Source organism: Pyxicephalus adspersus, chromosome 4, assembly GCF_032062135.1.
Source record: "Pyxicephalus adspersus chromosome 4, UCB_Pads_2.0, whole genome shotgun sequence".
NCBI classification, from domain to species: Eukaryota; Metazoa; Chordata; class Amphibia; order Anura; family Pyxicephalidae; genus Pyxicephalus; species Pyxicephalus adspersus.
In genome coordinates, this window is record NC_092861.1 from 30,781,741 (window position 1) to 30,797,147 (window position 15,407).

The 15,407-nt window shown below is 39.6% G+C and overlaps 2 protein-coding genes across 3 annotated transcripts in view; both read left to right on the plus strand.

Annotated features, from left to right (window-relative positions):
- DNER (delta/notch like EGF repeat containing) overlaps window positions 1–5,361 on the plus strand; it is a 129,481-nt gene extending 124,120 nt beyond the window's left edge. Inside the window, exons 10-13 of the mRNA XM_072407696.1 lie at window positions 1,126–1,239; window positions 2,265–2,396; window positions 2,995–3,241; window positions 4,381–5,361. Coding sequence (XP_072263797.1) covers window positions 1,126–1,239; window positions 2,265–2,396; window positions 2,995–3,241; window positions 4,381–4,492 — 605 coding nt within the window. The 3' untranslated portion in view covers window positions 4,493–5,361. The remainder of the gene's footprint in view (window positions 1–1,125; window positions 1,240–2,264; window positions 2,397–2,994; window positions 3,242–4,380) is intronic.
- A 1,503-nt stretch (window positions 5,362–6,864) lies between these two features.
- PID1 (phosphotyrosine interaction domain containing 1) overlaps window positions 6,865–15,407 on the plus strand; it is a 43,288-nt gene continuing 34,745 nt past the window's right edge. The window contains exon 1 of one of the 2 annotated variants that reach the window (XM_072407698.1): window positions 6,865–7,007. Coding sequence is in view for 1 of the 2 variants with exons in the window: in XM_072407697.1 (XP_072263798.1) it covers window positions 12,867–12,896 (30 nt within the window). In the remaining variant the exon portion in view is untranslated. Of the gene's footprint in view, window positions 7,008–12,756; window positions 12,897–15,407 lie in introns of those variants that run through there. The other variant, XM_072407697.1, reaches the window with a different exon arrangement.

Genomic DNA, 15,407 nt, shown 5'->3' on the forward strand with positions numbered 1-15,407 from the left:
AGTCCATTAGAGCTCACATAGGCGATATAAAATTATAAAACTGTAGGCACAGGAAATGTATTGCCCAAAGAAATTGAAGACAAAAGATTGATTTTATAATCTACTAGTTAAGCACAGTTAACATTCCTTTATGTCCCATGCAGGTAGTCCCCAGGTTACATACGAGATGGGGACTGCAGGTTTGTTCTTAAATTGATTTTGTCTGTAAGTCGGAAGAGGTACATTAGTTTAATGAATGCAATTAGGACAGGTGTTTGTCTCAACATAATATTAGGCAGCGTGGTGTCAGGTACTGTATAAAATTCTTTATGGATCCTAGACATTCATTAACTTCTGGAACAGGCTGTGCTTTGATATGCAAAAAGAAACAACTGCAGAGTTTGTCTTGGTCATTAAAAAAATACAAGATGCTTACAGATCAGCTCAGCTTTTAAGATCACCCACAACATCAGCTGTGTTTAGCAAAAGATTTCCTCTGTAAGTCATGTAAACCACCCCCATCCCCCCTCCAAGCCTCTGTCATGCACACGAGGGAGCGGGGAAGCCCCGTCTGTATCTAGGAGTTGTCCGTATGTCGGATATCCTTAATCCAGGGACTACCTGTATAGGATTGCAAAACCATTTCTTTTTGAACTCAGGCATGTTTTAACTCTAAAGGAAACAGTGGATTCCCTCTAACCTAGTCAGCAGTCAGTAATCTAGCATCCAGCGACAATGGCCAGAGGATTTAGGTCCGTGATGTGCTGACAGGCATGACAAATCGTGGATTCGATGCACTTATATAGATGAGTGATTTGTAAGGTTATCTCTAGATTATAGGGTTCCAGTCCCAGCATGGTATGTTTTCAGTGGTCCCCTTTCCTCTTACCTATTTAAATTGACAAGTTTATCTATGCCTAGTAAAAGATTAGACTTTTCAACAAGTGTGTTCCAGCTGTACCATACCATGCAGTAGTTACATACACAACAATAGTTGATAAGAATAATCCTGCATTTTGGGTGCTTACTCCATGATTCTGAGAGTCCGACAACATCTGGAAAAAACATGTAAGCTTGGTTTCATTATATAATGTATTGCTGTAAAGTGAATTTCCTTCTAAAGGTTGCAGTTTCCTTTTTATCTAGGGCGTCATTGTGAGCTATATAAAGACCCTTGTTTAAATGTGACCTGTCAGAATGGAGGGACTTGTGACAGTGAAGGACTAAACGCCACTTGTGCTTGTGCTTCTGGGTTTATGGGTGAGTAAGCTGGGGATTGCCCAGGTAAAAAACTAACCTTGCTTATTTATATATTTGTTGATTTCCGGAAATGAATTACTAAAAAGGCGTCCACACTATTGCTGTATTATTTTTAAATAGTAGTTAGACTTACTCTATATGACTAAATGTTTGTGAACAACCAAGCATTACACATAGACTGTGTGGTCAAACATATGTGAAATAATTGAGTTTAGGTGTTTCCAGGAAAGGCTACTTTTCATGCTACATTATATAAAGACATTTTACAAAAGTGCCCTTTTCTGATAGCAACACTTTGGTCAAAGCTTGTTTTTTATTTTAGAATGTGTGTGTGCTTCTGTGCACAAGTATGGAGTAGTCATATGTGGAAAACAATCTCACCTTAAACCTTTTCAACATGTTTGGGATAATTGGAGTGCCAGCTGTGAGCCATGTCTTCATATCCAAATATGAATATACACACAGATATGCTACAAATGTTTGCCAAAAGCCTTCTCAGAAGGGTAAAAGCACCAAATAAAGAGATAAACCTCCACTCCACAATATCAATGCCTATGGTTTTGAATGTTAGATGTCCAACAAGCTCACCTTATGGTTAGATGTCCACATCCCCTTGGCCATATACAAGTGTACATTTTACTTGTGATGATTGCACAGGACCAAAAATACAGATTTTGTTTACTTTTGTCAAATAAAGAATGATGTGAAGGATCCATCATACAGAGCAGATGAGAAGGAATCCTGGCCCCCTATAATATACAGTTACCTAAGTCCAGAAATAGTGTTTTAATAGTACATAATATTAAAAACACATGTTTTACAGGGCTGCTCTATGGTTTACTTAATTTTTACTGCATGCATACAAAATAGTTATGAGACATGCATCAGAAATTTTTCTAATATTATCATATTATATTTATTAGATTATATACATTATATTATAGTATAGTATATTTTGTATACAATATACAGATGTCTGAACTAGGAATGGGTTTAATATACAATGGCTTGTTTTTTTTTTGTAGGAGAGGAATGTGAGGTTGATATAAATGAGTGTAACAGTAATCCATGCCATCATGGTGGTACTTGTGTGGACCAACCCAACGGATACATTTGTCACTGTCCACATGGCTGGGTTGGAGCCACCTGTGAGATCCGTAAGTATTTGTGAAGTACAAAATTTTATATACGGTATTTATAGTGTTTTAAATACATAGGTTTAAATGTGTTGTGTATCACTGAGATACAGAGAAACATTTATTTCTTTATATTTGCTTAATGCAATGGAATGGAATTACCTGAATTTGATGTTACAAATTTGATGTTAAAGTAAATTTATTAACTACCTACTGCTGTCCCTATATGGGAGAACATATACTGGTTGAGGGAGGAACAGGATTAGAAACCAGTCAGTTGTGCTTACAAGGAACATGCTGATAGGAGCGGAGTCCTCTCAATGTTCAGCAACAAACCTGTGTTATCAACTGCAGCAAAAATATTAATAATAATGATAATCAGGTATTTTGTCCTGTCATAAAGGGCTATGCCATGGGGCAAAGTTGTGTAAAGCTCAGGACTTGATAGACAGAAATGCAAATCCTTTGGCTGATAAAACAACTCCCATATATACAATATACTTGATCTGCGTATATTTCTCTGGCATTGTCTGAAGTCTAGCTTTGAAAGTCCTTAGTGGGCTTATTCATCACAGATGCATGTATTCTGAATGATGTCTTTCATTATTTCCGGGCACAGATCTGCAGTGGAAAGCTGGACACATGGCAGAAAGTCTGACAAACATGCCCCGCCACTCCCTCTACATAATCATAGGAGCTCTGTGCGTGGCTTTTGTGCTCATGCTCATTATCCTAATTGTGGGCATCTGCAGAATTAGTCGAATTGAGTACCAGGGATCCTCCCGACCTGCCTATGAAGAATTCTACAACTGTCGGAGCATTGATAGTGAGTTTAGCAGTGCCATTGCATCAATCCGACATGCACGGTAAGTATTGTGGCTGTAATTACTGTTTTTTTATGTAAGGTTGTAATATAGTTGATGAAACTTGAAAAATACAGTGTTACCTACACTGCCGAATTATATAAAACTATACTAAAGGGTATATTTTAGTGAAACATTACTTGGTGGGGAATCAATTACTGCCATTGAAACGCACAAACCTGGAAGATTCTCCACTAGGGAATATGTCATGTTCACTGCCTAACAAATAAACTATATATCTTTATAATACCTATAATAAAAAAGCTAATTATTTCCTCATGGTGCTACAGCCCATGAGGTGCCTTGGCCTTCTAATAACAGTTGATATCAAACTTCAGATATAAACCTTCAAGTCCAACTTTGAACCCCAACAGATCAGTCAAATTACTTTTTTTCTAGCTTCCATATCAGATTAATTTCTCTTCCACTTATTATTGTAGTACCATAACATGTTATTTCCCATCAGCATTTGATCCATTGTAAATTCTGCAAAACAAGAACAACAGTAGCAGCCCTGAAGTTCGCCAGGATGCCATGTGATAGAATACATAAGCAGGAAACCACTAGGATCTTGTCTAGAAATAAAAAGAAAGAAAGAAGGCAAATTGTCCTGAATCATCTATACATTTTGCTGTGTATATCTAGATTTTGTTATTGTGGTATCACACTCAGCTGGAACCTTGGTATTTCTGCTTACTTTCTTGCCGCTGGCCTATACCTTGCAGTTATTCTTTCTGTAATGAAAATAAGTAAAACATTTGTGAATAAACTATATTGCACACTGTGACTTTATGGACTGACTATGCTGATATTGTTCTGAAAATTCTATTTTCGAGGCTGTTTTCCTTTAAATATATTCTCTGACCAGTAATAAGTATGCAGCGTCAGGAAAAGAAGATTTTTCAGAATGAGGACAGTAATGGCTGCCTATTAATTTTTTTTACATTGCAATGAGCTAATAAAATGCTGCACACTGTTATTTTGGTCCAGTTCCTTACCAGAAAGTTGGCTGTAGCCCACAGATGAGCTGATTATCAGCAGAGAAGGTCTAAAATGAACTTTCTCATAAAAAATCTGTACATATACCATTACGTATTATCCAGTCACTGTCCATTTATATGTTGTTGTTACTTTTTCATCAGGTTTGGCAAAAAGTCTCGGCCGGCGATGTATGAAGCCACTCCGGTAACATATGAAGATTACAGCCCTGATGACAAACCTCTTGTGACGCTGATTAAGACCAAGGATTTGTAGTCCGCCCAGTGCCCTTATTACTTAGATGCGGGAAGAGGGATGCAACCAGCTTTTAAAAGGATGAATTACTTAAAATGACTAATTCTTTTTAAGATAACAGAAAAATAATTCTGAGACACGCTTCTCCTTTACAGGATTCATCCATTCCATGCATTCTTCAGGGCACAGTTCTGTACAGCTGTGAATTAACCCCTTTCCTGCAAGAGAGGCCTGTAGGCCTCACTGGCAATGAATGGGTTAAATCAGTTGGACCTCAGTCCTAGAATTATTGGCAGAATTTCCCCCCTGTGTTAGCAATGTTACAGTCCAAACAGTATGCTGGCATTATCTGTAGAGTTAGGAGACGTATATAATACATCATTTATCCGTTGATAGGCATATTGAGAGTTTATGATGTTTGTGTTGTGAAACAAAGTAATCAAAGCCAGTGGTTCAGTCTCTCTAACCAGAATTGACTAGACTTGTTATTTGTTCTTTTTTTTATTTTTATTTGGCTTTTCTTCTCTGCATGGTTCATTAGCAATAATCCTGCCTTGTTTTCTAAAAAGTTACTCTCCTGTCGATGTCCTGGTCCATAATTTTGTTGTGTTGGTAAAAAGCGGCTCCTGTACAAACTGACAAGAAGCAGATTAGAACTAGGCCAAGCTCTCATTTTTTCTCGGACACCGCAAGGTTTTTCTATATTGTGAATAAGGCTTCTTCTTCTAGATTCTACTGGTTTCTTACAGAAGGAATCTGCTTCTTAGCTCGTGGATTGCATTGTGCTGTATAATTCTTTCTATGTGATAGGCATTTTATTTCTTTGTTATAGACTTTTTCAGCTTTGTTCTTGGAAACTCCAGATATTCTGAATAAATGTTATGAAAATACTTTCAGCGTGTATTGTCTTTTCTCAAAATAGTTTACAAAATACCTATTTTTTATAGGAAGTGTTTGTTCAAATTCAGTAAACCTACTTATTTTTCCATTAGGGTTCCTGGCCTCTTCTATACACTACACTGAATCAAACCAGGGTGGAGCAAAAATATATATGTTTATGAAAATGTATTTGCAATACATATATTATAAAGCTGTTATGGAATCTTTGGCTGTTCTGCTGAGACTTTCTAAAGTTTTGAACAGTTGAAGATTCAAGGAAACATTACTGCAAGCAGCCTATACAATCAGTACATTTGGTACCTGATAGTGCACTGACTAGACACTGGGGTCTGCAGCCAAACATATTTTAATAACCTACACAAAATGATTTATTATAAGAAAAAGTAGAAGGATAAAGGATCTTCCTTTTACACAAGGATTTATGAAGGCACCGTTGCTGCATGAGGGGAAAAGCTTACAACTCTACTCAATTTAAATTCCAACTCTACTTTCTTCAATTTAAATTCCTAAGGAAAGAAATACATTCTTGATAATAATGTTTTTTTAAGATTTAAAAACCTGTATCATATGCTCAAATAATACAGAATACCACAGACAGTGTTCTAGTGGTATGCCTAAAGCTTTGCGCTCAAGTCATGTCATACAATTTTTCAATATGATTGTAAGCAAGTAGGCCCATTGTTCTTAATAGGACCTGTCATTATTAATGGTTATTAAAAGTTCCTGCATGCTATATTTTAGCGGCACTGGTTTGCAGTTTCTCATTCCTAGATTGTAAGCTCTTTAGGGCAGGGTCCTCTCCTCCTCCTGTGTCTCTGTCTGTCATTTGCAACCCCTATCTAATGTACAGCACTGCGTAATATGTTGGCATTATATAAATCCTGTTTATTATTATTATTTAATAATAATAATAATCTAGTACACTAAATAAAAGACCTTTGCAAAAGCTTTGCAAAGCATCTGAAAAATTATATCAATGCATGTTAACAGTTGTGTTATCAAGTTCATCTAGAGATAATGAGTTTTTAGAACATATAACTTTGTATAATTTAATATTGCCTCCTCTGAGACCATTGCCTTATTATACATTGTTGTTTACTTCATGTGAACAAAAAGCGGTCAGCTAGAAAAGTGCTTTTATATGCAAACAAGGAACCATTCTTTCCTGTTTTCTGTTTACCCTATTTCACAGGTTTCAGATACTGTATTGCCTCATGTCATACAAGTTTTTCAATATGGTAATTGGAAAAGGAATATTTTGCTGTTAAGGCTTACGTAGAAAAAAAATCTTATCACTGCCATAATCCTAAAAGTCCCTTCAAAATCACGACAGGTATTTGTAACCTGTAATGAAGCTCCACCTCACAACATCTGATCTTGTTTTGCTCAAATGTCAAAAATTGAAGCTGTAGATACTCCAGGAAGTGAGTCATAAGTGCCACCATCTGATGCCCAACATATACAGTAGTTTAGGATTCCTGGAAGAAAAGAAGAACAGGAAATGTGCAGAGAGTTATGTCATTTATTAAACCAACAGGCTTAAATAAAACGGATCTTCAAGCACCACAAAATGTAAATACTGTAAATCAAGCCCAGCTGCATAGTGGCTGTCATCGCTAGACAAGTGTCATTGAAGGTAAGCAGAAGTTGGAGTGGCAGAATTAGTGTCTGCTCTTATTTTAGGGTAATTTTACCTAATTTCAGTTTTCTATCAAGCTAGTGGTGGTGGGCTTCATTTTACTACACTTTACAAATATTTACAAAAATGGAAAAAAAGACTTACTACATACAAGGACCATCAAGAAACATAAATTGTTGCTTAACAGTTCCTTGAAAAAATGTACCTTTTTCTCTAGCATTTCTTCTGAAAACGTGTGCAGGTGTCAGGTATAGAGAGGCTGTATATCTGCAGTATGAGATCTCTGTGAGGTACAGCTGCTTGTGCCTGTTAGTTTCTGAAAATTTAGAGTGTGATTTGGTGATGTGCTATTTAATGTTCTCCTTGCTGGCAGGTTCTGTCTTTAGGGTATAATGCCCAGCTCTTACCAACATGGCCAACTTCCATTAGACACAGGGCAATAATATGCATGGTGGGTCAATAATGGCAGATAGTTTAGCTAAAGTGAGTAGAGTAGTGGACTAGTCCTTTGCCCTGTGCCTCCCTTTTTTGGGGTGCAGCTTCCAGAGTACAATTCCTCTTTAATGAGGGACTGCTTGTTCATAGAGAGCATTATCCCCTTTTCACTGCTGCAAAACTTTGCTGCAAAAACATCAGTGAGGGTGTTTTTAGTTTGCTTTAAAAAATGTAGAGAGCAGCGTGTCCTGCAGTGAATTCTCTACATAATACTGCTGAGAAAATTCACAGGAGCTACAACGCTGCATCTCTATAGGCACATCACAGTGAGTGTTGTCACTAGAGGACAGCAGACTCCTTAAAAAATTAAGGATAAAGAGCCTGAATATATAAAATGAATGCAGCTTCATGACAGGTATTCTGCATCTTTTACATCTATGACATCTTTGTTCTTAGGTTTGGTGCAATTAAAGTGAATGCTTTTACAAAATTAGTTTGACATACTTCACCTCATTTCTCATGGTGCAGTGGGTTTTGTCTTCAGATTTATGCTTCTTTTCCTAACAAATCTGTTACTCAATGATTTATAGCTTCAAGACCTTGCCAATGCATTGTGTTTAGGCTTAATCATGTTGGGAGCCATAAATCTGATTGTGGTAGCTCACCTAAATGTTTCATTTACTTTCTTGTATGTGAATATAGTATTAAATGGAAGTGTTTTAATCATGGGAGATTTCAACTACCCTGACACTGACTGTAGTAATGACACTACAGGAACAGCAAAAGGGAGGAAATTTGTGAATTTAATACAAAATAATTTTATGGTACATTTTATAGAAGCCCCAACTCGAAATAATACTCTGCTGGACCTAGTTCTTTCCAACAATGCAGAGCTTATAACAAATGTGCATATAAAAGAGAATCTGGGTAGCAGTGACCATAATATGATTTAATTTAGGTCAGGAGCCGGTGATTTTAGTGGTCCACGGAACCGAAAAGGTTGGCAACCAATGCTCTATTGGATATAACTGTAGGCCATTTAAGTACAGTGAACTCATTGTCTTGTTCAAGAAACCAGTTTGAGATAATTTTAGCTTTTGGACATGGTGTTATGCTGCTGGAAGAAGCCATTCAAGAATGGGTACACTATGGTCATAAAGGGATTGACATGGTCAGCAACAATACTATGATGGTTGTGACATTTAAACAATGCTTAGTTGGTAAAAAGGGGCCCAATATTAAAATTTTTATTACACAGTATTACTATAGCGCCAACATATTATGCAGCGCTGTACAAGCTCACTAGTCATGTGGCTATCTGTCCCTCAAAGGAGCTCACAATCTAATGTCCCTACCATGGTCATATGTCATTATCAGTCTAGGACCATGTTGGGGGGACGCCAATTGTTTTTAATGTGGGAGGAAACCCACGCAAACACAGGAAGAACCTGAATATGTGTGTCAGGTTAATATCAACCGCACCATTACACTATCATTACCAAATGCTGATCATAACATCCAGAAATTGAGACTCATCAGACCAGGCTATGTTTTTCTAGTCTTCTCTTTTGATTAGTGATGAGACCATTCCAATTGTAGCTACAGGTGCCTGTTCTTAGCTGAGAGGAGAGACAGATGGTGTGGTCTCTGCTGCCGTAGCTCATCGGCTTGAAGGTTTAATGTGTTATTCATTCAGAAAATCTCGTCTGCATACCTCACTTGTAACGAGTGGTTACTGTTTCCTTTTTTCCCAGCCTGAACCAGTCTAGCTATTCTCCTCTGACCTCTCCTATTACCAAGGCATTTTTGTACAGAGAATTGCTGCTTAATGAATGTTTTCCCTTTTTGAGACCATTCGTTGTGAACCTTAGAGATATTTGTGTGTGAATATCCCAGCAAGTCAGCAGTTCCTACAATACTTAGACCAGCCTGCCTGGCATTAACCGACATGCCATGTTCAAAGTAACCTAAATCATTCATAACCCCATTCTGATGCTCTAAATGAACTTCAGCAGGTCATCTTAACAATGTCTATTATTATTACACAGTATTTATATAGTGCCATCATATTACGCAGCACTTTACAAAGTCCATAGTCATGTCAATAACTATCTCTCAAAGGGGCTCTATCTACAGTCGATGGTCAATTTAGGGGGGAAACCAAATACCCTAACTGCATGTTTTTGGAATGTGGGAGGAAACCGGAGTACATGGAGGAAACCCAAGCAAACACGGGGGGATCCACCATGCGGCTAGTGTCCTGGCCGAGATTCGAACCTGGGAGCTAGCGCTGTAAAGGCCAGAGTGCTAACCACTGAGCAACCCTGCTGCCCATGCATCCTGTCTACATACCTAAATGCATTGCTGCCATGTTATTGGCTTATTAGATTTTTGTGTTGATAAGCAGTTGAACAGATATACCTAATAAGGTGGCCAGTGGGTATATATTACTTAGTCTTTGTAAAAAGTCCATTTTTCAAAATGGAGAAACCTATTGGCACTTCTTTATTGCTGATTCAAAATTTTTAAAAGTGGTGATCCGTGGTCATAGACTTTCTATCTGACTTTGCCACTCTACGACATTCACAGAGTTGCCCCTAAGTCAATCCTGTGAGGACCAGGTTAGGGTGGCACGGTGAGCAGAGACATCATGTCTGATTTTGATTTTGTTCCCATGACCGGGGCCCTACGTGACCATACTTTATGTTTAAATAGATGGGCTTTGGGCCCTGGTATGGCTGTAAGCCTTGCGGTTTTTTCTCTTTTCTGTACTGCCTCAAACACTGCACTGTAGGTTCTATATTCCACATTGCCCCATTCTGTACATTGTGCTATCTAGTCAATATCAATCAGAACACTATGTTATACTTAAAACTATTCCACACCTTCTGATTCTGTATGTTTAGTACACCCACCTCATTCTGTACACCGTGCTGTACATTCTGCATTCCTTATCGCTTTATTGTGTACACTGCATTGTATGTTTAAATTCACACAGCCTCTGTACACTGTGCTGTACATGGCAATTTCAGACTGCCTCATTCTGTACACTTTGTTGTACATTCTCTGTTCTACACCGACTCCTTGTGTATGCTGTGCTGTACGTTCCATATTACACATTGTAATAGTCTGTACTCTGTAACTTCTGAATTTCATAATATCTTAGTATGTATATTGGTCTGTATGTTCTGCATACTATACTGTACGTACTGTACGTGTAATGATAGACATCTCTTTGTTCTGTACACTGTGCTGTACATTCCTATGCCACACCCCTCTTACACTGCATCATACGTTCCTATTCCACACCTGCTCATTCTGTAATAAAATGGTATTTAAGGATTCTATTTAGACCTAAGAGTTATGTGTGTCTGTATAATTATCTCCTGCTGTAATTTCATAGCATTTTCTGGATACAGAACATACTCCATATAACCATGCCTTTAAACCAAGTCCAATATGCAATGCTTTGTAGCCATGCCGGCTTACTCTGCATTCACATATGGCAATACCAAACCTGGCACCCCTAAAACTCTGTTGCTGGAGCCTTGATTGAACATAGGGGCTTTCCCTTCCCCATTCTGTCCAAAACTAGAAAATGAGTTTTGCCAGAAACATATAAATATTCCGTGGATTCTGCCCTGTTTATTGGTTTCTCTTCAGCAAAGCCTTAAAGCGGAACAAAACTAAAAAAAATCACCTTTACCTTTAATTCCACAGGTCCTGCAATCCTGCAGAAGCTGTCCTCTATGAGTCCCACGCGCTCCTAGAATCCTCCTTCGCCCCAGTGCGTAGGAAGCGCTGGGGGCTGCCATCTTTGTCGGTCTTCCTCCTTCCACCTGATCTTGCACTGTGAGGGTGCAAGATCGGGTGAAATAGCCTGTTCTAAATGGGGAAAAAAGAGTGCCAATCTCACTGCGAATACCTTAGATCAGCATTTCTTTTTCCCAATGTAGGAAAAAGCCTGTGGGGCATGTCTAATGCCCAGGAGCCTCCTGGGATGCGTGACGTAGGAAAATTACAGCTCTGCTCCGCCATTCTGTCTTGATCGCCTTGGCAATAGATAAAAATAAGGTTGTTAAAAAATGGACTTTTTTACCTTAAATAAAAGGATTGACTACCTTTTTATGTGAAGTAAAACTTTTAGTGATAGGTTTTAGGTGGAACTGAACCTGGGCCGACTCATCTGTTTGCGTTCCAGCGCTGGGTGCTGCCATGTTCGTTATCTTCTTCGGCCATCCTGATTGGCTGTTTTGGGGTGAAGAAACTCCCGCGCAGGAGTTTATTCATCCCCGGCAAAAGCTGGGATTGCCGGGTTTCTCTGGCAATCAAAGCTGATGCTGCGCATGCTCAGCTCACCCAGAGCGATCACATGGGTAAGGTAAGACGCATTATTGCCATAGGGTTCTCATCTGTCCCTTTCTGCAATAATGACCTGCCTGATTATATAAACCTTAAAGTGTACATAAACTCAGAAATTTCACTTTACGTAAAAGGGTAGACAACCCTTTTATGTAAGGTAAAAATTCTGTTTCTTTTTCTGTTTTTAAGTGCAACACCCTTTTTAAAAAAAAAGGTGCAGCACCGCCCCCTAATTCTTGACCGCCAAGGCCACGGGTTAGCAAACTTTTTTGGCTACTAGGCCATTTCAGAAGGTCAAGAAGGCTGACCCCTGCCTGCCAGGATGAGGCCGATCAACCAGGGGGGCGTTAGGCTGGAACGGACTACTGGCTGGGCTGTATCGGGCCTAAATGCCGGAGTTTGCCGACCTCTGGCCTAGACAATCGAGAATGAATGGGAGCGAAAAGCCTCCTGGGATACCTACGTCACGCATCCCGGGTGGCTCTTGGGTGCTCCTTCTGCGCATGCATGGAACTAAAGAGACAGTCCAGAGCCCAAAGGATTTTTGTTTTAGCAACCAACCATATTTACTCTTTTTGTACTCCCACAATGGCATGGGTGAATGTAAGGGTAAAATTATGCTTTTTAACTCTCTCATTATATCGTATTATAAGCCTGCAATGTCATTCACTGCACATTCACTGACATCACACCATAGTACCGCTTACACGTTGCTAAGGTTACAGCGGATTTGAATGAACTACGAGTTGTCATGTACACCACGCCCCCACGGGGGAGAGGCCGGGCTTGGAGCTCCATGCTCCGCCCACAGTCTGGAAACGCTAAAGGCTTAGAGGACAGCAGACAGGGCGGGAAAGCCGCGCGCGAGAGAGGAATGCCAGAGCAGGGAGTGGGTGGAGTCATTAGGGGAAAGGGGTGGGGGTATGGGTGATAGCGGGGAGGGTCGGTAGGCGGGGTTAGCGGGATAACGGGTAGGAGCAGCACACAGAGGGGAGCTCCGACCTTGGGGTGCGCAGTACGCGGACGCTGTGTGGACTCTGAGCACCGTGCAGTGCGGAGATGTGGCAGCCGGCGAGCGAGAGACTGCAGGTGAGGAGCGGCCGGTGACGGAGGGCTGCCAGGCATTGCTGAGGCGAGGGGCCCAGGGGCTGCAGGCTTGGGATGGAATTCCAGGGATTTTTTTTCTATTCTTTTTTTGCGGTATATTCCTGTAATGGGAATTGCCGGGTCACCATGCTCGGGGCCTGGGTCAGCCCTGTGCCCAGCATTACACGAGTGCCTGCCACAGGGCTGCTGGCATGAAGGTGTATTCATGGCATGTGGGGCACAGGGCTGGCATAGCAGAATCTGTGATCCATGGGAATGTATGGCAAGAGAACCTTGGGCACCTAGGGCACACAGCATGGGAGCCCACTGACAGGTCCATAGGGGAATGGGGTTTGCTGAAGTGACAGCAAAGCAATATGTGTTGGCTTTAGAGCTTAGCCCAGCAGTAACCCTCTCCTTTCTGCTAGGATCTCTCATAAAATATCATACAAAGCTATTATATAGCAGATGAGTCCTGATAAGTAATTTAGTTATATATGAACATTTTGTGAACTTGAGCTATTGAGCTCTGTAAAAAATAGGCATTTTTTTTTTCAGTATGTAAATGAAGGAACATACAGCTATGTTTGCTGCATAATTCAAAGATGACTGAATATATTCAGATGCAATATTTCATATTAACCTGCCAAAAATAACACTTATTTCATTTTCTATAGCCCTGAAAAAATACATGAGTCTTTATACCCACTAGAGATCTGTGGAACCTCAGGGTTCCTTCGGAGGTTGGTAAAGGTTTCACAAACTGTTGCCCATTGAGCTCTCATTTGGTGATGCCAACGTAGTTCTGGGGCCAACACCACTTGGTAGAGGTGATTTCATGACTCTTAAAAAAGGTTTCAAAATTATTTCCAAGGTTGAAATAATTTCCTGCAGTTAGAATGTATAGGGCATCCTTCCTCAATATTTTATTTACGCCTTTGAGGGAGTTTGGAGAGCGCGTATAGCTGGTATGGAAGTTCCTAAAGTACCCAAAATGTAATTGTAGAGTATTCTGGTGCTCAATAAACCATTTTTTGTCTGTGTGTAAGATAACTGGGTTACATTTGTGTGTTCATAAAACTTGTTTGCAGTTTATAGAAGGACTTTATTATTATTTCTGATTCACACATATCTGTTGTTTTCTTATTTACGTTATTCTTCACTGATACAATTGCTCACTGCATTCCATTTGATGTGCTGCTTGGAATCCGTAGGCTCATGGTCACAATTAGGCCAAAAGTTAAAGTAAACTAGCCCTGACCTAGGAAGCAGCAAAGATGAGTGCTGAAGTATCTTGTAGAGACTGTATCCTGGGGCTTGACATCCTTACAATTTAAGCTCTTGGAACTTTTGCTAATATAATTTTTATGGGGGTCATTGGAAAAATGGCTCCTACATAAAGATGGTCAGTGTGAAGAATGTCCACTGGTGGTGGTCGGAATGCCACACTTACAGACAGCCTATAAAGATTGTTAGTGTCCTGCATATGGCACTGCCAAGTGGTATTAGAATTGGAATTATTCAGGTACCATAAGAAGGGAGGACAGTCAGCCACAGCTCATAGAACCCTCTTGTAAGCTCTTGTGAAACTCCAATGTCCACAGAACCCTGGTTGACAATGAGTGGTCTAGGATTAAAGAAATAAGTATAACAACTGACCTTTTTCCTTGCTGCCCCGACAGCAGGATGTGGATGAGTCCTTGTGTAAAATTTAGGACTGTAGATCCTGCATTGTATGTAATAATGTCAAAGCCATGATTGGGAGGCAAAAATGTGAAGTAAACAGTTATTACTATTAATAATAAACAGGATTTATATATTGCCAATGTTATTACGCAGCACTGTACATTAAATAGGGGTTGCAAATGACAGACGAATACAGACAGTGACACATGAGGAGGAGAGGACCCGAAGAGCTTACAATCTAGAAGGTTTCACAGAAATGGGGAAACCTATGGTAAGTGAAGGAATTTCAATGTATTCCTTTTCCCTCTAACCAAACAAGCATGGGACTTTTATTTTATCAAGCTCATTTTCCAAGCTGATTTAAGTATTCTTTTTTTTTTCTTTACCGTTTTCAAAAGGAATCTTTGGAACGCACACATACTCTGTTTTCTATTGACATACTAATGCAGACGACCTAAAATGACCATCTAAGGTTTATTTTAAAGGAACGTGCCTAAGACTTTTGCACATTAATATATCATTACAGCCCGTGAAATCCATCAACTACTAATGTGCTAAAAATTTAATTTACTTTTAAAATACTGAAAGTAACTGAGGATATTACCATTAATGGGTAACTGCTGTGGGTATGAACCAGGGTCTCCGTACATGGGCATTGGTCTTCATAAAAACACCCTTCTTTTGTTCCATCCATGGCACCCAAGGCCCATTCTGGCTGATAATGGGTACAGTGCAGAGGATGTCATTCCCAAATCTGACTCTTTTGCTAATTCTAGTATAGTAGAACTATAGCTGCTTTTTTAAAAAGTGTGACTGGGAAATTGCAGC